At 51.6% G+C, this 22126-nt stretch overlaps 2 protein-coding genes and 1 pseudogene across 10 annotated transcripts in view; 2 read left to right on the top strand and 1 right to left on the bottom strand.

Moving 5' to 3' along the window:
• Positions 1-385: 385 nt before the first annotated feature.
• On the bottom strand, positions 386-3883 carry CUNH11orf86 (chromosome unknown C11orf86 homolog). 2 transcript variants are annotated; one of them, XM_026483091.4, is made up of 2 exons: positions 1805-3883; positions 386-1241 (listed from the first exon to the last, which is right to left on the bottom strand). In XM_026483091.4, the coding sequence occupies exons 1-2, from the start codon at positions 2072-2074 to the stop codon at positions 1143-1145; spliced, it is 369 nt and encodes a 122-aa protein (XP_026338876.1). In that variant the 5' UTR covers positions 2075-3883; the 3' UTR covers positions 386-1142. The 2 variants fall into 2 exon arrangements, with proteins under 2 accessions (XP_026338876.1, XP_026338877.1); XM_026483092.4 differs by having other exon boundaries at positions 386-1238; positions 1805-2397.
• On the top strand, positions 2540-2990 carry LOC113244045 (40S ribosomal protein S25-like; annotated as a pseudogene).
• Positions 3884-13630: 9747 nt separating the features above from the next.
• PC (pyruvate carboxylase) overlaps positions 13631-22126 on the top strand; it is a 94126-nt gene continuing 85630 nt past the window's right edge. For 2 of the 8 annotated variants that reach the window (XM_044378410.3, XM_057317426.1), the window contains exons 1-3: positions 13734-13836; positions 14229-14372; positions 18597-18634. In XM_044378410.3, the coding sequence (XP_044234345.1) occupies positions 14258-14372; positions 18597-18634 (153 nt within the window). In that variant the 5' untranslated portion in view covers positions 13734-13836; positions 14229-14257. Of the gene's footprint in view, positions 13837-13859; positions 13890-14228; positions 14373-14401; positions 14511-18596; positions 18635-22126 lie in introns of those variants that run through there. The other 6 variants (XM_026483095.3, XM_044378412.3, XM_057317427.1 and 3 more) reach the window with 5 other exon arrangements.

Raw genomic sequence — 22126 nt, 5'->3', positions numbered from 1 at the left:
TTCGACCTTGGGTCTGCTTGAGCCCAGAGAGCCTCAGGGACCCCACAGGAAGTGCCAGTGTCTCTCAAAGAGCTCAGGCTCTTTGGCGTAAGACCCTCCCTTCTGTGTGGCCTTGGATGGGCCCCTTGCTCTTTCTGGGCCTCAGAGTGAGCCCTGCCTCATGAGGGTGAGCACAAAGGCAAAGCAGGTCCCCCGAGCTGGCTGGAGGTCGGCACAAGGGGAGGTGGCAACCCCTCTGGGGAGTGAGGTCAAGAGAAGTGTCAGGAAAGACCCAGCCTCCTGGGGACCCATGGAGGACCCAACCCTGGTGCCCTTGCTTCACCATTCTGGCAAATTCTGAGCCAAGCCTTTCCCCCATGAGGCAAGTGAATCACTACGCATATTGTTTACTTCAGCTCAGCCGTCTTTATTCCTGTGTTCAGCCCCAAGGTTGGGAACTGGGTGGGGGTGGGGCCAGGGGTGCCAAAGACAATAATTCCTTCCTTGCTCTGGGCCTCAGTTTCCACCTCTGTCACACAGGGAGGGAAGGTTTCCCCTGCTTCCTTCATTGGGACACTGTGAGGATACAAGTGACCATATACAGGGCTGGGCCTTCCAGCCACAGAGCTCCGGTACTGATGATGGCCCTGACTCAGTCCTTGCCCCGGGGGGCTTGCCGTCAGGGAGGGAGACCCAAGCCTTGCCCACCACTAGCTGCTGGCGGGTGAGGCATGGCGGGGTGGGGTGTGGGCAAGCAACGTGCAAGAGCCTCTCAGCCCTGGGCCGGCTTCACTGAGCTCTTGTGTGGGGCTGGGGGGGGGGGGGGTGTCGATACCGCTACTTCTAGGCAGGTTTCTAAGGCCCTCATACATGTCACTGTCCAGGGGTGCCCCCATGCCCAGAGGGCAGAATGCACCAGGAAACAGAGCTGAACCCCCTTCTTCTCAGCCCTTCAGGGGTCTTTGTTGAGAGCCAGCCTTGGAGTGGAGGGCCAGGGCCGAGGGGCAATCACAGGACCCTCGGGTGAGCTGGTGACAGAGGCCTCGGTGCACCCTATAAGGAGCAGTCCACGCAGACGGCTCCAGAGGGCCGCGAAGACGTAGGTCAGCAGACATGGCCATCTCATCTGGGTGCAGCAGGGGCCAGCAGCACTCCCAACGTCCTTAGCTGGTGGTGCCCAGAGGGGGCTGTGCGGAGGCTGGCCGGCTCAGGGTCACGCTGGGGAAGCTGGACACAAAGCTCTTCCACCGTCTCCTCACCTGCTGGAAGACAGAAGGGGGGGGGGCGATCAGGGTCTTGGTCTCACAGCTGCGCGCTGGGCCTCGGTGTTGTTCTACCTATGGCCACGAGGTGGTGGTAGACCCCAGAGACAGGAGCACGGCTCACGGGGACCTTTCCTCCTAGAATAAGGGCGCAGGGCAGGAGCCACAGCCCCTTTCCTGGGGCAGAGGAACACAAGATGTAATCCTGGGGAGGTTTTATTGGCTGATCTCCTTGCTTCCAGCAAAATCCACCCATCCAACACATTGCCAGATTAATCATTTTAAAACAGCTCTGACCATATCACCAGCCTGCTCTAAAACCTTCCGTGACTCCCCAGTGCCTATGGGATAAATCCCAAATGCTTAGGGCCCGCTGAAATATGGTGCCTGGATACCTCTCTTTCCCCTCTCATCTCCAGACAGCTCCGCTGTCTTCTTGGTCCTTGGCCCCATATGTTTCTACCTCTGAGCCTTCGCGGCCCTGGGTCTCTCTCTGTGGAGTCCTCCCCCTCCCCCCCCCCTCCCCCTACAGCGCTCCTCCATCCATCAACCCTCCGCCAAACCTGTTGATACTGCTTCAGCCACCACCGGCTGTCTCCTTGCTGGGCTTGGATCAGCTGCTCCGTGTCCTCTGGGCTCCCTGGCAGCCACTCCTGACCGGGTGTGTCCAGCCTTTCTGGGCCTCCGACTGAGGGCCTGGACTTCTCATGTCCCTGTCTGAGGCTCAGCGCCCGGCGTAGTCGGCTCTCTAGAGGCTTCCCCCAGGGCTCCTGGAGCTTGCCGTAGGTGGGTCGTGGTCCTCGCAGGGACTGGCTGCGTGGCCCTGTCCCCATGGTTCTCGAAGCTGCGAGCACAGGACTGCTACAGCTCCTTGGCAAGCCAGTGGCTTCTGAGATGGTCTGGAGTCTCCACCCATGTGATGGGAACTTACTTGGGGGCAAAGGTTGGTCCTGCTGAGGTGGCCATCATAAACCAAAGGGCAGGCCACAGGGGACAAGTATCCCTGAGTCAGTATCACCACTGCCTCCCTTTACCTTCTAGGGCAAGTGGTACAGGTCTCTTCTTTCTACTCCTCCTCTTCCTCTTCCAGGTAGCCTTCCCTGATCTCCCTACCCCTGAAGTGCTTAGCCTCCCCTGAACTCCTGCAGCCCGGGCTGTCCAAATTCATTCTGTTGACACTGAGGACAGATGGCTCAACAGCAAAGCAGAGGTGGGCCTTTAAGAAATAGGACAGCTCCATTTTTTGTCCGACATTTTAGAGAGGCTGCAGGGGTGGCCGCTGATCTCCGAGCTTCACAATGCCTCCCAAGGCCGACAAGAAGAAAGATGCAGGAAAGTCGGCCAAGAAAGACAAAGACCTGGTGAGCAAGTCTGGGGGCAAGGCCAAAAAGAAGTGGTCCAAAGGTATGGTTCAGGGCACGCTCAATGATCTGGTCCTGTGCAATAGAGCGACGCATGACAAACTCTCTTATGTTCTCAACTCTAAGCTTAGAACCCCAGCTGTTGCTCTGAGAGAAGATTCGAGGTCCCCCCGCCAGGGCAGCCCTTCAGGATCTCCTTAGTGAAGGACTTATTAAACTGGTTTCAAAGCACAGAGCTTGAGTCATTTACACCAGTGACACCAAGGGCGCAGATGCCCCCGCGGCTGGCGAAGACGCACACAACACAGGTCCCACCGGCGGTGCCTCTGAAGAAGAAAACTTTGTTAAAGTAAAAAAGAAAGACAGAAACGGGACAGCGCCAGCCTAGAACAGTCAAACTGACGGAGACAGAAGGTAGCCAGGGGCTGGGGAGGAACGGCCACTTGTTTAGGTTACGGCGCTTCGGTCCTGCAAGGCGACAAATTCCCGGAGATTGAACAACACCGTGAATATACGTAGCGCTACTGAATTATACATAAAAATGGCTACATGGTTAATTTTACGTTTCTGAATATTTTACTGCAACTGGACATTATTCATTAGCTGAGACGAAACCCTTCCCCTTCTCACTCGGTCTTGTCAGCCGCAAAATGGGTCACTGTGAAAATGCAATGAAATCATCAACGGGAAAGAGCAAGACCAGCAGCAGCAGCTCTTTCACCGCGTGCTGGTCCTGAGGTGGGCATTGGCAACCCCACTTTATAGATCGGGGAACAGAGGCTCAGAGATGAAGGGACTGGCGAGAGACACGTCCAGAGCGAGTGAGCTGGTTTTAGAACCCGTGCTGCAACCACTCTGCTCCCCCCTCTGGTGTCGGTGGCTGAGGTAGGACCCAGAGCTGGGTGTCCTCCTCTGTGTTTGGGCTGCTCCCCAGGCCCCCCTGTCTGGGGTCAGGCAAGCGCTGGCTGCAACTCTCGGCTCATCCCTGACCTCTCCAAAGGCCTGGGCTGGCTCTCTTCCCTCTCTCTCTCTCTCTCTCTGTCTCTCTCTCTCTCGGGGTTGCTAGGCCTTCCCTGGGTGAAGGGTCTTGTAATATCCTCCAGGCTCATCTCCCAGCCAGAGGAGCTAAGGCAGGGCCAGTGTGAAGAGGAGAATGGGGAAGAAGGGCTCTGATCCTCTGCCCTGGCCTGTCTCAAAGTTGGACCGTGACCAGTGTGCAGGCCTCTTTACTCCAACCCTGACCACACCCCTAACATTCAACCCACAGGCCAACCCTGGTCCTGGTTGAAAGGCGGCAAAGCCATTATATAACCTCACCCCCCCCCCCCCCCAGCGGGCTCAAACCCTGCTCTCACTGAAGCCTGGTCTGGGGAGTTTGCTGACTCCGACTTCTGGGACTTGCTGGGATCAATCGCTGACTCTTGTGTCAAGCATATAGTGCCCAATACCCTCCCACCAAGTGTGTAATCTTACAGCTTCCAAATCCAGGGAGGGCAAGGAGAAGATACATGTTCTCTTCCTTCCCTCCCTAGTACCTCCCTGCCTGGCAGCTGGGAAGCTCTTGCCTTTTCCAGACGCTACTGCACTCCCTGTGCGCTGTGCTCGTGATAACCTCCTCTGGAAGCCGCCTGTCCCCTCTGCACGGGTGAGAGAGGCGGTCCCCTCCAGGTCCCCCCCCCATAAACACAGTTTAAACACAGCAATTGTTGCAGGATTTTTTTTCTCCGTTGGTGGCCGCGGTTCTTGGTCACACCGCTTGGAAGAGTGAAGAGGTCGACCAGACAGTGGTGGGCCGCAAAGCAAGGGTTAGTACGAAGCTCTGCAGGAGGGAGGGGATCTGAAGGGGTTGCCACTGGAATTTCTGTCTCTGGGGGTTTTTACGGCTTGTTGGCGGGCTGTTTTAATCTGATTAACCCTCCCTGAGCCTGTCATCCAATCAGATTTTTGTCACCTATCTGTCATATGGGAAAGGGTGGAGGGCTCCTTCCAGGGCAGTGTAAAATCCTTTTAAGGATGGTTTCCCCTGAAGGCAGGGGCCCCTTGTCCCTGCCTGCCTGCCTTTTGATTACCCTTGGTCACAATCACACACATATGCCCCTCCCCCACACCGGTGGACCTTGAAGGCTTTTCATCTCTGTGTTCTCAGGACACGACGCAGTTAACATTTTGTCTTAAATATTGGAGACTATTCATTGCCTATTGCTGCCTAAAAAAATTACCCCAAAACTTAGTGGCTTAAAGCAGCATTCGTGTACCATCTCACAGCTTCCGTGGGGCAGGGATCCAGGCCTGGCCCAGCTGGGGCCTCTGGCTCAAGGTCCCTCACAGGCTCTAATCAGGGGCCTGCAGCCATCTCGAGGTTCAACTGGGGGGAATCTGCTCCCGAGGTCACCCTGACGGCTGTTGGCAGGACTCCGTTCCTTGCAGGTGGAGGGTCTGAGGGCCTGAGGGCCTCAGCGTCTCGTCAGTCGTTGGCTATGCCACATGGCCTCTCCCAAGGGCAGCTCACACCCCGGCGGCTGGCTTCAGCTGGAGCCAGCGAGTGAGAGGGCCAGGGGTGGTGGGCAGGCGGAAGCCGGAGCCTTTGGAAACTCGATCTCAGAAGTGACCTCCCATCCCTTTTGCCGTTTTCTGTTCCTTCTAGGGGAGTCACCAGGTCCAGTCCGCAGTCCAGGGAGGGATCCCCATAGGGCTTGAACACGAGGAGGCGGGATCCGATATTGGCGGTCATCATGGAGGTGCTTACCCACAGAGTGGGAATTTATTATTTTTTAAAAATTTATTATTTATCATTAAAAAAAGATTTATTTATTTATTTGAGAGAGAGAGAGAGTGTGTGTGTGTGTGTGTGTGTGTGTGCACGCGCGCGCGCGCGTTTGTGCCCAAGCAAACACAAGCAGGGGGAGGGGCAGAGGGAGAGAAATCCCCAAGCAGACTGGCCCCTGTGGTCAGCCGGGACTCCATCCCAAGACCCTGAGATCACGATCCAAGCTGAAATCAAGAGTCAGACACTTAAACAAATGAGCCACCCAGGTGCCCCGAGATCTGTATTTTATTTTTATTATTTTTTAAATTATTTATTTATTTGACAGAGAGACAGAGAGAGAGAGGGAACACAAGCAGGGAGGGTGGGAGAGGGAAAAGCAGGCTTCCCGCTGAGCAGGGAGCCTGATGTGATGAGAGGCGGATTCCAGGACTCTGGGATCTGACCTGAGCTGAAGGCAGACACTTAACAACGGAGCCACCCAGGCACCCCCAGATCTGTATTTTAAACCATCACACTGCCTGAGTTTAGGGCCCACTTACATGTGATGGCTCTGTGCTTTGAATGAATGGCCTAACCTCGTGTGCCTATATTTCTCAGCTACAAAATGGGGAAAATACCTTATTTCATCAAACCTAGGGTGGTATTGGTGGAAAGGTAGCATTAATTAATATGTCATTAAGAAAGAATACTCGGGGTTCCTGGGTGGCTCAGTCAAGCATCTGCCTTAGGCTCAGGTCTCAACACCCCTCCTCCCTGGGTTGTGCTCTCTCTCTCAAATAAATAAATAAAATCTTAGAAAAGAACAAAGAGTACTCACTGCCCATTTATTGGGAGATCCGTCCATTTCAGAGATGTTAAAATGGGGGAAATGGTGTGCCGTGAAATTAATGAAACACATGGTATCTCTTTCCTAAAGTGGGTTCCGGCACTTAGATACACCGGAAGGCTGCAAGTGGGGGCAGGCCACCCAGACATTCCTTCTTATTAGCGAACCAATGAAATTAATCCACATCTACACAGTGTGGGCAAGACCTTTTTTTGATGATGCCCAGGAGTAAGGCCAAGGGGAACAGGGTAGAATCTCTGCCCCCAGAAAAGGAGGGATTCTCACATACATAAAGGAAGTCACCCTAAAACAGACACCAAGTGCTGAGAGTGCAGGAAAGAGAATGGGAGACCACATTTGGTTTGGTGGTAGGGAGAATCTGGGCGGGATGCCTGGGGGAGGTGGTGTTGGACTCAGCCTCAAGAGCAGGAAGGACTGGTGCAGGAGAGATGGGGGTGAGATCCTACGGGTGACCAGAGCCTGGGAATACACAAGGTTACCCTGGGGTGGGAGAAGAATCTGGAAAAGCAGATGGAGCGAATCTCCAAAGAGGCCTGGAGATAGAGTATGGCCTCTGTTCCAGGAGCCTTACCTCTGTGCTTGCATTTTATCCTCATGCTACTCTGGAGCTTTCATTTTTCAGATGAAATAACAGAAGCCCAGAGAGGTGAAGCAACTTGCCCAAGGACACACAGTCAGTAGTGGGTCTTAAATTCATCCCTGCAGCATCAGGCCAACGAACAGACGTCTTAGCAAATGTGTGAGCACCCTTTGTGGGTCAGGCCCGAGTCTTCACGCACCCTCCAGGATGATCAGACAGAACTATGAACCAAAAGGTTGGTGCCCCTAGAATTTTCCTTAAAAATATGATGCCTGCCAGAAGTGTGGCGAGGGGCTGTACAGATATACATATTTGATTTAAAAGTGTCTGTGCATGTTTCAACTGATAATTCCTCTCTTTGCCTGAGCAACTCTTATAATACAGTACATTTTGGGGGAACTGGTTCTTCTACTTCAGAATAATGGTACCAGATGTGTTCATGGTTGTGGTTTTCATTTCCCCACAGGAGACTAGAATGCCAGGCTATCAGGTTCAATGCCAGACTTTGGCCATGTTATCCCTTGGAGAAATCGAACAAAGGGAATGAAAAATTATAATAATGCTATTGATTATAAAAGCTCCCGTGTTCTGAGCACCCATTCTGTGCCAGGTGTTGCACTTAGGGTTTCTGATACGTAGTCCCAAGGAATCAGGGGAGGATTGTTTCTAAGTTACATACAAAAGCAATTGGGATCAATTGGTGTAGGGTCCTGGAGCTCATGATAGAGATAATCTTGCAGTTTTTCAAATATGCAGGACATGATGACTATTGATGGAGAGCCTGTCCTTTTCCTTGTGAGCCTATTTCTTCATGTGTAAAATGAGTGGGTCTAGAGACGCCTGGGCGGCTCAGTCAGTCAAGTGTCTGCCTTCGGCTCAGGTCATGATCCCAGAGCTCTGGGATCGAGTCCCATATCAGGCCCCTTGCTCAGCAAAGAGTCTGCTTCTCCCTCTTCCTGCTGCTCCCCCTGCTTGTGCGTTCTCTCTCTCTGTTTGGCAAATAAATAAATAAAATCTTTAAAAAAATAGAATGAGTGTGTCTAGCTGGAGTGGCCCAAACTTCCCTTGCTAAAAAACATCAGTTGCTGGGCCCCATCCCAAGCCCCTTTGTGTGGACAGGTCCCTATAGGGGCCTGAGAAGTTGTCTATACAACCATGCCCCAGGTGATCTATATCTTGTGAGAAATCTTGGAAACAAAATTGCTCAAGGCCCTTCTGCCTTTGAGGATTGTGATTTTAGGACTCAGATTTCAAATCAAAGTCCTTCCTTTGAAATCTGAATCCTGCACATTCTTGTCTTCTCTTTTCTCCCAATTGGAGCAAAAAGACCACGGTCTGGGGATCAGGGGACTGGAGGTCCAGCCCTGGCTCTGCCCCTGACTAGCTAGCTATGTGATCCAGAGGGAAGTCATTTCCTTTCTCTGAGCCTCAGTGGGGGAACCAGAGGAGCTGTGGCTTGGAGGTGGGGGGGGGACGAGGAAGAGGATCTTACCCTCCTCTGCCTCAGCCTGAAGCAGCAGCCTTGGTATGGGCCTCAAGTGCCGGGGCTGGGATTTGCTAGACCAAGGCCCACCTCGGCAGGTGGAAGGTCTGACTGTCTTGTAGAGATCCCACGATGGCATGAGCTCTGTAGGCCCAGCGGACTGAATAACCAGATTGGGAGGAGGCCAAAAAAGACAGGGTGGGTCACTGGGGGTAGGAGGTCTAGGGGTTAACTAAGCCTGGAGACCGCAGTGGGGGAGGCATTGGGATTTAGTTTCTCCCAACCCCAAAACTGTATTTGGGTGGCCACGGCAAGGGTACAGGGCAGCCTCATACAGCTGTTCAGTTTCCACACTGCACAAACACTCTTGGCCAGCTGGGACAGCAATCCAACCCATGCTTTGGCAGCTCAGTCACATGCTGGCATGACTCTGCTGCGGCCCTAAGAAGGGCCTCAGCACCAGGATGCCACCGGGGGAGCATCTTTTCCTCATTGTCACAAGGTACTGCATGGGTTAACCGCGTTTACGGATAGGTGGGGGCGGCCTGGACCCTTGAGGACCTGCCTGGAGGAGAACAGATCCTGAACCACCTCCACTCCCATCACACACCCCGGGGGTGCTGGGCTGCTTAGAAGACTAGAAGACACAACTCCAGACTGTGGAAAAGGACGGTTGTGTCCATCCTTCTTGCCTCTTCTTTCCATCGTGAAGGATTTAACCCCGAGGTCTCACCAGCAGCCAAACTATCTGAGGTTCCAGCTGCCCAAAATTGGGTTAATTTTTTTTTAAGGGACTTTTTTTGTCTCCCAGGACAGGGGATCTGGGGCACCTAGGTTGTCCTTGGGGGGTCCTAGAGAGACGCGGGTTCATGGTGGGTGTTAGAGTTTGAGGGATCACCTGGGTGCTTCTGCTTGTTTTCCTCAGTCCTAACTGCTCTCGGCCTTCCCCACAGCTTCCCTCAGACAGGCCTTCCTGAACTTGCTGGAGGGCTATCCGGACTGACCCCTTCCATGCCTCCATCCCATCATGCCTCCCGCCTTTGTTTAGGCCAGGCATGGGATTCCTCTTACCAATAAATTTACCTGATAAGCTCTCAACTTACCTCTATCTATCTATCTATCTATCTATCTATCTATCTATCATCTATCTATCTATCAATCATCTATCTGTCAACTTAGCATAGGTGTTGCCCCCTCCGGGAAGCCCTCCACACCCCCTTCATGGGGTAAGGGACCCCCTCTTTGGACTCCCATAGCACTCTGGCCGTTATCTCTAGCACAGCACCACACTGTTTTGAAATCATAGGCTTTGAGGTGTATCTCCCCCGCTGGTCTAGGAGCCCCTTGGGGGTGGGGCAAGTAGCTCCTTTTTCTATTGGATGTTGCCAAAATGGCTGCAGAGGGACTGTATCTCATTGTCTCCTGCCATCCCTTCCTCCTTCCTGGTCTGGGGCACTGTGGGTGCCTCCCTCCTCAGAATTTGCTCCTCCCACCAGCCCGTGCCTTCCCCCTTTATTTTTATTATTTTTTTAAAGATTTTATTTATTTATTTGACAGAGAGACAGCCAGCGAGAGAGGGAACACAAGCAGGGGGAGTGGGAGAGGAAGAAGCAGGCTCACAGCGAAGGAGCCTGATGCGGGGCTCGATCCCGTAACGCCAGGATCACGCCCTGAGCCAAAGGCAGATGCTTAACGACTGAGCCACCCAGGCGCCCCCCTTCCCCCTCTTTAATTCTCCCCTTCCCCTTAAATGTGATGCTCTCCGAACTTCCCTCTCTATTGGTGGACTCCAGTCGGTCTCAGGGGCATTCCTATTCCCTCTCATGGTTTTAACCACTAAGTGTGGGCTGATGACTCCCATTCCTTCGTTTGCTATTTATTAAGCATCTACTGTGTGCCAGACTCAACTCTTGTAGTGGTAACATTCAAATGTGAGAAGAGGATGGGACTACACAAGACAAACACAAACTAAGAACTTTCCAGAAAATGATTGATACTAAGAAGCAATTAGGCAGACATAGTCCTAGCTTAACAGGAGCCCATGAGCTGCTGTGCAGCTGCCCCTGGACCACTCCCTCCCAACAGAGCTAGACTCCCCACTAGCCCTCTGGGGCCGGATCTCAGCCTATCTTTCCCGTATCACCTTCCCCTACAGCCTCCTAGGAACTCGGTGAAGTTTCCCAAGCTTCTGGTGGCCTCAAGAATCAGTTGGGGCTCGAGAGGCACCTGGGTGGCTCAGTAGATTAAGTGTCTGACTTTGGCTCAGGTCCTGATCTCAGAGTCCTGAGATCAAGCCCCATGCTGGGCTCCACACTTAGCTGGGTGTCTGCTTGTCCCTCTCCTTCAGGTCCTCCCCCCACTTGTGCTTGCGTGCTCTCTCTCTCTCTCTTAAATGGATAAATAAAATCTTAAAAAAATAGAATCAGTTGGGGCTTTTGATAGATAAATAGATAAAAAAGATTCTTGGGCCCAATCACCAGATTTACTGAATCCTTACTGAATTAGGGACCAGGGGGCCAGGATCCTTTTTGTTTTTATTTGTTTTTTTAAAGATTTTATTTGTTTGTTTGTTTGAGAGAGTGCGAGCATGTGCGGGGGAAGGGTAGGGAGGTGTGCAGAGGGAGAGGGACTAGCACCACCCCGAGATGGTGACCTGAGCCGAAATCAAGAATCGGACACTTAACCAACTGAGCCGCCCCATCTGTTTTTGTTTTTGTTTTTTTTTTAAGAGCCCCAGGGGTGTCTTATTATCAGGAAGCCAAGAGAGTAAGTTCTGTTGGTCTCTTAGTGGGTCTCAACACTGACCCACATTAGAACCATTTGGAAAGCTTCTTAAACTAGTAATGCAATGCAGGGATCTCATTCCCCAGAAATGGACCCAAGTAGTATGCTGCTGGTGATTCTAAGACCTCTGAGTTGGTGATCAATATGCGTAAGAACCATGGAGTGGTGCTCAGGAATGTGTGCTTCCCACTAGCAAGCACCCTGTCCCGAGGAGATTCCATCACCAGTGGTACGGAAGCCCACACAGAGAGATGCTTTCTCGAAGTCGCATTAGGCTCTCCACACAGGTTTCTGTCTGGGCGGTTTTCTCTATCTGGGTGGGAATACCCCTTCTAACTTTGTCCTCCTGGGGAACTCAGCCTGGGGGAAGGACAGAGCCCAATGGAGAGGTGTCTTGTTTCCTAATCTAACTTGAACTAGATAATTTATATGACTGAGCTAACTATTCAAAATCCATACTTTTTTTGTTCGCAGCAGTCCATTTTCTAGTTCTCAATTAGTTTCTTTGTTCAGACCATTACCTGGTGGTGGTGACACAGGAATCACCTGAACCTGGCTGGAGCCACCCACTCTTTGCTCCACACCCACAGGGTCACAGAGACTAGCCTACTGAGCTGACCTGTCACAGAGCTTGTAGCACGGCCAGCCCTAGAGCAGGGCCTTGTCTTTCCTGAGGACGGCAGGGCCCGCATATTACATGGATATAAGATACAGGCAGGAAACGTTGAAATCACAAGGTAGGCATGCTAGAGGAGTAAAAGGGACAACAGTGTAATAGGGACTCAGTGTCCATCAAGTCCAACTGCTTGCTTACTATCTATCTATCAATCTATCTATCTGACAGAGAGAGAAAGACGGAGAGCACAAGCAGGGGAAGCTATAGGCAAAGGGAGAGGGAGAAGCAGGCTCCCCGCTGAGCATGGAGTCCGATGTGGGGCTTGGAGCCTAAGGCAGACACTTAACCGACTGAGCCACCTAGATGCCCCAAGTTCAACCGTTTTTTTTTTTTTTAATGAACATATAATGTATTATTTGTTTCAGGGGTACAGGTCTGTGATTCATCAGTCTTACACAATTCACAGAGCTCACCATAGCACATACCCTCCCCAGGGTCCATCACCCAGCCACCCCATCCCTCCTACCTTAAACCACTCCAGCAACCCTCCGTTTGTTTCCTGAGATTTAAGAGTCTCTTATGGTTTGTCTCCCTCTCTGGTTTCGTCTTGTTTCATTTTTTCCTCTCTTCCCCTATGATCCTCTGCCTTGTTTCTCAAATTCCACATACCAGTGAGATCATATGACAATTGTCTTTCTCTGATTGACTTACTTCACTTAGCATAACACCCTAGGTCAACCGCTTTTAAGAGGAAATTCAATCCGGAGGGGGGGGGGTGCCCTGGCCAGGGTCACACAGCTTTAATTCTTTCTGGCATAAGCAAAGTTCTGACGTAGAAGAGTCTTAGGACATCTAATAGAATGTGAGCTCTATGAACTGATGCCGTGGGGTATGTCTTTTCACTACTGTGTCCTGGCATAGCACTAGGCCCATAGTAGGTGCACAGTTAAATGAATTGTTAATCGAATGAATATGTGGATCTGGAGAATTGGGATTTTAATCCTTGCTCTGCTATTAAAATTAAACTGTGTTGGAATGACCTACGTTGAAGTTCAGCCAGATAGGTGGAAGGAAGGACAAGAAAGTTGGAGAGACAAAATAGAGACAGAGAATGTAACAGACACAATAGAGAATGGAATTGTAGTCTCTCTCCATGCTCAGTAAGCAATTCCTAGTTAACAAGATGTTCTCACAGTCCTTGATCCTCTCCACTGTCTGGAAGCAGTTTATTTTTCCTCCATGCCCTGATTACCATCTGATGTACCCTGTATTTTGTATATTGTCTGTCTTTTCTCTCACTGTAAAGCAGATTTTGCTTGGTTTTGGTGACTCCCATATCCCCTGGTTGGCACAGAGCCCAGCCTATGAAGCTTTCTGTTTAATCAAGCCTTCTAAGCCATCTAGGTACTGAGGGGCCTCACTTTGCCGATTAAGAAACTGAGGCTCAAGAGCGATGAGGCTGCTTGTCCAAGGTCACACACAGACGGACTCCTGCCCATCACCACCACCCCCACAGCTAAGGGACACAATCACGCACACCCACGTGGTACAACTGCCATCTCCTTCCTCCTGCCCTTCGCAAACGCTTTTCTTCCGCCCTCTACCCCGTCCGCCCTGGGCATCTGCGTCCAGCCCAGATCTCTGAGTCCCCGTGCGATCTGTTATGCTTGCGGCTTTGGAAGACACGTGCTACTCGGGTGAATGAATCGCACGTCCCCACCCCCGCCGACAGCCAATCACAGCGCGTCGGAGCCCCGTTACTTCCGCCTATTGCGGGTGGAGGCCCTGGCGGTGCGGCCCACGTGGGGCTCTAAAGACAAGGGAGTAGGCGGTGGCGCGCCAGGGGCGGGCTCTCCCAGACTCCTTACCAATCCAGGGACCCGCCAGCGACGCGAGGGGCGGGGCTGACGTGGGGCGCCAAGGCTTAAACGTGACGGGTAGGCGGGGGGTAGGGAGGAGTCCTGAGCCGGGGAGCGGTGAGTGACGGGAGTCACTGCCCAATAACAGAAGGGGATGGGCTGCCTGAGCCAATAAGAAGTCTGTAAGGCGGGGCCTGGACTGCAGCAAGTTCGGTTGCGCGGAGACCGCAGCTGTTCCCTGTCAGTGGAGGCAGCGGCGGTAGAGACGGTGGCGACGACTTGCGGCTGAGGCGAGGAGGTGAGTGCCGGCGGCGCTGCGCACCTTCCTCTACTCGCGGCGGGTCGGAGCAGGTGGGCGTGCGCCAGCGCCGCCGCGGGGGACGCTTATGTAAGGGTCGTGCGCGCCAAGGCGGTGCGGGCTCCACGAGTGACGGCTGGAGGAGACGGCGGCAGGCGGTGCGAGACGCGACGTGCGCCGCCCCTCCCCTCCCCCTCCCCCTCCCCCTCCCGCGGGGCTGGCCGGCCGGCCCGCGCGGGCCCGCCCCCGCCCTTCTCCCCCGCGCGCGCACGCGCCCTGGGGAACCACTCCCGGCCCCCCTCGCCCGGACCCCGGCCCGCCTCCCCGCTGGGCTTCGTCCGCCCCGAGTCCCTGGCGGCGGCCTTATTCCTGCCCTCGGGCCCATTTTGCAGATGGAGAAACTGACGCACCGAACCCCCAAATGCCTCGGGCGAGGTCCGTGAGGGCTCGAACCCAAGTCTGTCAGAAGAGGGAGCCCAGGCTTTCCCCAGCGTACTGGAAGTTGTTCAGCCCTGAAGAAAGCCGCGGCGTGCAAGGCGAGGGTTTTCCGTGTTCCAAGTGCCTGCACTCCGCCTGCTGTGGGGATTCTCGTAGTAACCTGTCGAGCATTCTTGGTTCCACTTGGTTTCGGAGGCGAAGCAGTGGTTCGCCGGCGGCTGCTCAGTGAGGAGGAGGTGGGGCTGGACTCAGCCCGTTATTCTCGGGCTTGAAGCGGTTTACAAAGTGCACTGGCCCGGGGCGATGAGGAGCAGCGGGCGGTCCTGGAAGTGCCCTTCTGGGCACGGAATCGGGCGCCCTGGCTTTGAGGACCTGCCATGGCAGGTTCTTTCCAGCGGGACTTGTTTTCTGTACTTTTGAGTGAGTTGTTTCACATCTGGTGAGCTCTTTCCTCATCGCACAAATGCTGGGGTTAGGCCAAGGTTCCTGGCAGCTTTGAAACTCTTAAAACATTGAAACGTTCGTTTTGTGAAAGAGAATAGGCCGGGCTCGTTGTTCCCATTCTGCAGCTGAGAAAGCTGAGGCTCCAAGAGGTGCCGGTGTTTGCCAGATCACAATTTTAACTTCCAGTTTCTTGACCAAGAAGTCTTTGCCTTCCCTCCTGCCAACGGCCCTGTTTCCCCATGCCACCCTTCCCCTGACTGTGAGGCAGACACTTCTGGTGGGGGTGGATGTGCTCGGCGTTTGTAGTTAACTTTCAGTGACAGCTTTTCTGTTTGCCCGTTCCTGATCCTAGTTCTGGAACTCTGCATCACATTTTTTCAAACACCTACCATGTTGGGAGCCCTAGACTGGGCGTTGAGAGAAGACTTGGGAGGTGAGGTTAATCCCTGCCCTAGGACTGCTGGCAAACTTGGGAGAGAAAAAGAAACAGAATCTAACCAGTGAGCCAGCTTGCCACAGATGTTTGTGGAGAGCGCAATGTGGGCGGGGTATGGCATCTAGGAGGCCTCTAAGAAGTTCAGTAAAGGCCCACAAATCCAGGCAAACCATACAGCAAGGCCCACAAATCCGGGCAAACCACACGGCAAGGCCAGGGAAAGGAGAAAGGGTGGGACTGGGGCAGGCTTTTTGGAGAAGGTGAGTGGTGAGTCTCCTTCAGTTCCACTGGGGCCTGCAGTGAAGAAGCAGTGATTGGGTTTGAGCAGTCTAGGTTTTATTATGGAGGAGAGGCGAGTTTTAAGCAACTAAAACCTGCAAGAGAAAGGCTGAGGAAGGTGGGAGGAGAAGGTGGGGGAAGTAGCACTTCCCAGTTGAGTAGAAGTTTGGTTGGGCACTCTGAAGAGGCCTCTCCAGGAGATGTAACAAGGCGAGGGCACTTGCTGAGGTGCAGAAAAGTCAGAAGTGAGATTGGATTCCACAGGTGCCACTGGGTTTGGTGGGGCTCTGAGGGCCCAACAGCAGGCCTGAGCTACAGGTTGTGTCTGTGTTCTAGTGAGCAACTTGTGAGCAAGCATCCTGTGTTTCTTAGTGGCTGCCCTGCCCTGCTGGAAGGGGCTTTGTTCACGATAGTTCCTCAATATCTGTTTGTTGAATTGAATTCGGTTGCCAGCCAGAGTTTCCACAATTTGTCCCAAAGTCTGCTCTGTGCCTTATTTCCTGTTACCTCTCCCAAAGCCTGCCCCAGCCCGATGGACCCTCTCTGTGCCAGTTCCCCCTTCAGGATCACCTTTCCGGGTGGTTGGCCCTGGTGGCTATAGCCTCTCGGATCCCTGCTGCCTTTGGTATACCAATACAGGCCACCTGCCCTATTTCTGCCCTGCTCCCTGCTTTCTCCTTGTTTCACTTCTGGCACCCAGTACCCCAGGTGCCATGCCAGGTGCCAGTCCTCCCAACACTGCTCACAGAGGCCCTGGGGCCATGGCAGGGTAGAGCTCAGACCCCGGTCATTCCAGGTTGCAGTTCTCTGTGTCCCTCTGCCCTGTGACCTGTCAGTGCTGTTGACAAATGTTTCAGGTGAATTACTGGAAATGTCTCAAATTGGAAACCAGTGAGGAAGGAAGGGCGGAAGTTGGGGAACCAGGAAAGGAGTCCCGTTTAGGAGCCGCGTGGATGACTGTCATAGGGCAGTGAATCTGGGAGGAAGGCCTGGGCAGGCCCCAGACCATGCAGATCCGTCACTAGCACTCTTCCACATGAGCTGGACACCTCACTTGAGTAGACATTTTCCTTGAGGATTAGGGTGGGCCTTCTCATTGGCTGCCTCCCAACAGCATCTGACCCTCTTCTGAATGGGCCCTGACTCCTCATATCCAGAGACTGTGCCTGTTCAGGGGCTAGTTTCTTACCAGAGACCTCCTTTGTAGAAGTGGGCCATTTTGCCTGCTTACTCTGAAACCTCATCCGGGCCTGATTGACCATCCCTTGGTCTCTGTCCTTGCTGCTTCCAGTCTCAGTTGTGGACACGTTGCCGAACTGCCAAAGGAGTAGGGCGCCGTAGTGGAGAGTGGGAAATGGTGGAAAGAAGAACAATTTCCTCTTTCCTACTGAACGAAAAGATGTGAGGCCATCTATTGGGCTATTTCTTCCATTTGACACCACAGGTACTTGTTTCTGCCCTCAGCCCTCGTCTGAGACTGCTTGGCATCATCCCAGACTTGCTTTTTAGTGTCGTTCCCCCCCCCCCGCCCCGCCCACCCCGGTGTTGTTCCTTGGTGACCTTGTTTTTTGCAGGACCTTTCCTCTTACCTTGTCCTATTAAAGTGAAATTATTCTTCAAGACTCAGGCTTTCTGCAGTATGAAGTCTTGCCAGTCTTTTTGGTTGGATGTGGGCTCTCTCATTTAATAATAATAATGATAACTAATGATTTATTGTTATTAACAATAAAAGCCAACCTGTATTGCACTCTTACTGTAACTGTAGGGTGGCAGGGGCCTTGCTAACCCCACCACATGTATTAACTTACTTGTCATGACAGCAGCCCTATGACAGAGATACTCTTAGGCCCTCATTTACAGGTCCACCCCAGGCTACCAGGCTCGGAGACCCTGCTTGGTTCCCTCTCATGTATTATTCCATTTTCATCCTCTGTTAGCTAACCCTCAACTACTTGCTCTTGGGCTTTTTGGGGACAGAGCCTGTGCCTTCTGGCATGGCTGCCTCATGCAAGGTATGTGCTTGATAAATATTTTATTGAATTGAATGCCCCAAAGATTTATTTCTAGCCTTGACATAATCTGTCAAGGCAACTGATCTTCTTAGAACATGGATTCATCCATTCAGTGGCTTGCTGGCCTGTGTCTCCATTTTGCTCTTTACTGACCAATGCCTAGAGCTGACTGACAGGTGTGACCTTTCAAAAACAAGTGGTCATGGTGTGCCTGGGTGGCTCAGTCAGTTAAGCGTCTGACTTTAGACCAGTCATGATCTCGGGGTCCTGGGATTGGCCCCTTGTCAGGCTCCACGCTCAGTGGGGAGTCTGCTTCTCCTTTTCCCTCTGTCCCCCCACTCCTGCTTACTGTCTCTCAATTAATTAATCTTTAAAAACAAACTCAAGTGGTCTGTAAAACTCTAAAAAATGATGGGCTTCCATGGGTCTAAACAAGGGCTGTCCTCTCCTATGTGTATGTGTTACCTCTGCAGGAAAAGATCTGAGGAAATAGGGAAATAGGAGACATATCAACTGCCAGGTCACATAAGACAGTTCTTAATTAGTGTCAAGTTGCTTAGTGAGATAGGAACCAGGCTCAGAGAGTCCAAAGGGGAGGTAGCTCCTAAAGGATTAGAGACCGCTGTGGCGAGAAGGTGGGCCTGGGGCTGGATGGAGGTGGGCAGGAAGAGAAAACATTTCAGATAAAACAATAACAGTTTCTAGAACTTCTTGTTCTTGTGTAGTGGGTGCCAGAAAACGGTTTTACTTTAATGCTCCTTACTAAGCACGGTGGCTAATGTCTGACAGCGTCCTTTGTACCAGGCTTGGTGCCAGTGCTTTGTGTGTGTTACCTCACTGGGAACTCTATGAGCTGGATGCTGTTGTTATTCCCATTTCACAGATGAGGAAACAGGCTTTGAGTGGTTATGGGAATGGGCGGCTGAGCTGCAAGGGTGGGGCCCAGACAGTTGGACAAGAGCCAGGGTGGTCTCAGCCCTGTGCTGTCCGGGTCCCCCTCCACCCCACCCCCCCGCCGCCATCCCAAGTCCCTAAGATGGAAGCAGAGTAACAGTTCTCTGGGTTCTAAACCTGTGTTCTTGCCACTCCTAGGTTCTCTGGGGGAATGCCTGGAGAAATGAGGATAACACTTCTTTTTTCCTTTACTTTAGATAGCTGCTGCCTTCTGAGAGCTGACAGAATACTGAGGGTAAGTCTGTGCCTGATTCCAGGTTGGTGGGATGCATGTGGTTCCTCTTTGTGAGCAGGTGTGGGTGTTAGCAGTCCTGGCATGTCAGTCATCAAGTTCAGTAAATAAAAAAGGCCAAGCTCTGAGTTTTGGTAAATACAAGCAGTCCTTGTCTGTTCCTGATTTCTCTTGGTTTACACAGAAAAGTGACATCTGGCTCTCTGCTGGCCCCAGTTGGTAGCCAGCAGCCTCGGCAGGAGGCCTGACTTCTGGAAGGGTGTGGCTTGGGAAGCTGGTCAAGGGGAGGGACCCGAGGCTTCTCCGGACCACAAGAAGCCTGTCCAGGGCTGGGCAGCCTCTGGGAAGACCCCTTGAGTTAATGGGTAGAACAGGCAGCTGGGTAGTGGGGGACCCAGGGAAGTGTGAAGCTGGACGTGGGAGGTGGCTCTGTCAGCTGGCTGTAAAAACACTTGACCTGTGTTTCCAGACAGGGACACCCAGTCTTGGGGAGTCCCAGTGATAAGGGGGTAAAGGGGTGAGCAGGACCTTCTTTGCCCACATAGTGTTCAGGCAGCGCTGTCCCATGTAACCAGCTGCTTTTCTCACACTGGTTTCTCCCTATGCACCGATCCGCGTGCATCTCGGCAGCCTAATGCCAAGGCCCTCTGGGCTGGAGGCTACCTGATGACCCAGTCCTATCTCCCGCTGCTAGTCCAACACAAACGTCCTAGCCCAGCATGATCCTAGCTCTCTGTCGAGTGTTCCCCCTGTATTTCAGACACTGATGACGTTGGTCTTCCCACATCCAGAGGCAGGCCAGTTGTTACCCTCGTTTCATAGCCAGGTGCCCTGGGGGCTTTGTGGCTCAGGGACAGCTTTCCCCAGAGCTCATGTTCTGTGCTCAGAGTCGAGATTCCTTTGTGTTGGGATTTTTCTTGGGTTTCTTCCCATTGTGTGGGGATTTTTCTCAGGTGAACCTTCATGACCCAGGAGTTGTTCTGCTCTCTGAGATGTCCCCACAGCCCTCTGTAGTCCTAGGTCTTGGACCAGCAGTGGCCATTTTCTACTTTAGGATTGTGTTTGCTTTGAAAAGCAGGTGGAGTGGGGTGCCTGGCTGGCTCAGTTGGTAGAGCATGTGACTCTTGGTATCAGGGTTGTGATTCAAGCCCCACATTGGGCGTGGAGGCTACTTAAAAAAAGTTTTTTTTCATCACATAAAGGTAGGTGTGGAGTAAAGGGTACGGATTTTTGATGGACTCTACCCTCCACAAAGGTTCCACTGCCCTGTTCTCTCTGCTTGCTCTCATTTTGCTGTTCTTGGTTGATAGAGCTGAATGTTACTGCTCTTACCTGCATCCCTATGAGGAGAGGTGGAGAGTTGGGTGAAGGCCCAAACCACCTATCTTACTGAGCTGAGAAATTGGGGCCCAGAGAAGGCTGATTAGCAGGATCCAAGATTCTGACCTTCCCCTCTGCTTTTTTTAAGAGTGCCCTCTTTTCTTGTATGTTTTCCCCCAGATCTGTCAGTAGCAAGGGAAAATTAGTTGGCAAGAAGGGCTGCCTTTTACCATGTCATCTAATTTGTTAGGGCTTGTCTGGCGCTTCTTCCCTAAGTCCCGGCTGAGTCCTCAGAGTTTTCCTTAGTTACTGGAACTAAGACTGCCATAGAAGGTCCCTGCCCTCCTCCTCTGTTGTCTCCTTGGTGATCCTGGAGGGAGGGGAATGCAGGGTGTTGTTGTTGTTGTTGTTTCTTAAGTAGTATACCAGAGGTGTAACCGAGGTTATCCCAGCACCCCCTCATCGCTGCCGTCCAGTAGCTCCTTATCCTTATTTGCCTGCAGGCCAGAGAAGGGGGGGGTCGGATAGCCAAGACTGCTCTAAGTCCGTTTCCACCAGCTGTGTGCGGAATGGGGCCCGACTCCACATGTGGCAGCTCCCTTCCCCACAGACATCCATCCCTGGCTGAGGCCTTAGGGAAAATTCCGTGGTCTGTCTGTGCTGAGTCATGCTTAGTCTCCAGGATATGCGTAGCACCTTTTGCATGTCTGTCACTGGTCAGCCAGGGGTCTGGGAACAGCTGCAGTTATTCCAGAGTGATACCATGCTGCTAATTTGTCATATTTGCGCATCACTGTATGCTTCTCCGAGTGCTTTTACTAATGGGCTGTTTATCAGTATGAAATTTATTAATATGAAATCATTAATAATAAATGTATTGTTTATTCTGAATTTCTCTCTTGTGGATGAGGAAACTGAAGTTCAGAGAGACTAAGTGACCTGGTGAGTTTCAGGTAACTGGAATGTCCGGGTGAAGTTTTTGATGCAGCACCCCTCTCCTACCCCTGGGCTTTTGTGTAACGCAAAGATAATTTGGAAGTTACTTTGATTGAAAAAAAAAATTGATTTTCAGTTTCTTAAGATCCCAAACTCAAAATCAACTTCTTCCTTTAAGGGCTAGTCTTCTTGTTATTTATTTTATTTTTTATTTATTTATTTATTTATTTTTTATTTTTTATTTTTTATTTTTTTTAGATTTTATTTATTTATTCGACAGAGATAGAGACAGCCAGCGAGAGAGGGAACACAAGCAGGGGAGTGGGAGAGGAAGAAGCAGGCTCATAGCGGAGGAGCCTGATGTGGGGCTCGATCCCATAACACCAGGATCACGCCCTGAGCCGAAGGCAGACGCTTAACCACTGTGCCACCCAGGCGCCCCTATTTTTTATTTATTTTTAATAGCTTATTTAACTAATCTCCATACTGAATATGCAGCTCGAACCCACAACTCCGAAATTAAGTGCCATGAGCTCTTCCAGCCAGCCGGGTTCCCCAAAGGCTAGTCTTTTATTTTTATTTTTATTTTTATTTATTTATGTATAGAGAGGGAGAGGGTGGGAAGGGGCAGAGGGAGAGGGAGAGAGAGAATTTTAAGCAGGCTCCCTGCCCATCCTGAGCCGACATGGGGCTCGATCTCACAACCCTGAGATCATGACCTGAGCAGAAATCAAGAGTCAGATGCTTAACCAACTGAGCCAGCCAGATGCCTCCAGTCTTTTAAATTGCGCTTTTAAGGAAAGCCTGTAGATCTCTTTGTTCTATTTATGATTCTAGAAAATTTTAACAGTTTGAAGGGACCTTTTGATGAATACTTGATTCCATTTGCAAACTTAACTCATTTGAAAATTTTAAATTGAATTTGTAAATTACATTCAACTTTCTTTAATTATTTTAACACTTCTAATTGCCTAACAAACATCCCTAATGCTTAAATAATTCCTGTAAATCTAATAAATTAAGCTGAGTGTTAAATTTTCCTAAACATTCTTATACTGTTTTATGTTTTACCATTTTAAAGCTATTCTACTCACTTTATTGAGGTATTTTTAACAATAAATTGTGCATCTTTAGTGTACAATGTATAAGTTTCCACATGTCTATCCTCTTGTGAAACCTTTTTTTTATTACAGTCATTTAGCCAGCATATAGTACATCATAAGTTTTTGATGTGTTCAG

This window comes from Ursus arctos, unplaced genomic scaffold (assembly GCF_023065955.2).
Source record: "Ursus arctos isolate Adak ecotype North America unplaced genomic scaffold, UrsArc2.0 scaffold_23, whole genome shotgun sequence".
Lineage (NCBI taxonomy): Eukaryota > Metazoa > Chordata > Mammalia > Carnivora > Ursidae > Ursus > Ursus arctos.
Note: the sequence above shows the minus strand (reverse complement) of the source record. Positions and strands in the feature narration are given on the sequence as shown.

Bases quoted from the DNA above. Each gene is read 5' to 3' on its own strand.
- CUNH11orf86 (XM_026483091.4), bottom strand. From the start codon at position 2,074: ATGGGGACAGGGCCACGCAGCCAGTCCCTGCGAGGACCACGACCCACC. The intron at 1,242-1,804 runs GTTTGGCGGAGG...TCTGTCTTCCAG, and splicing joins GGCTGAAGCAGTATCAACAG to CAGGTGAGGAGACGGTGGAA.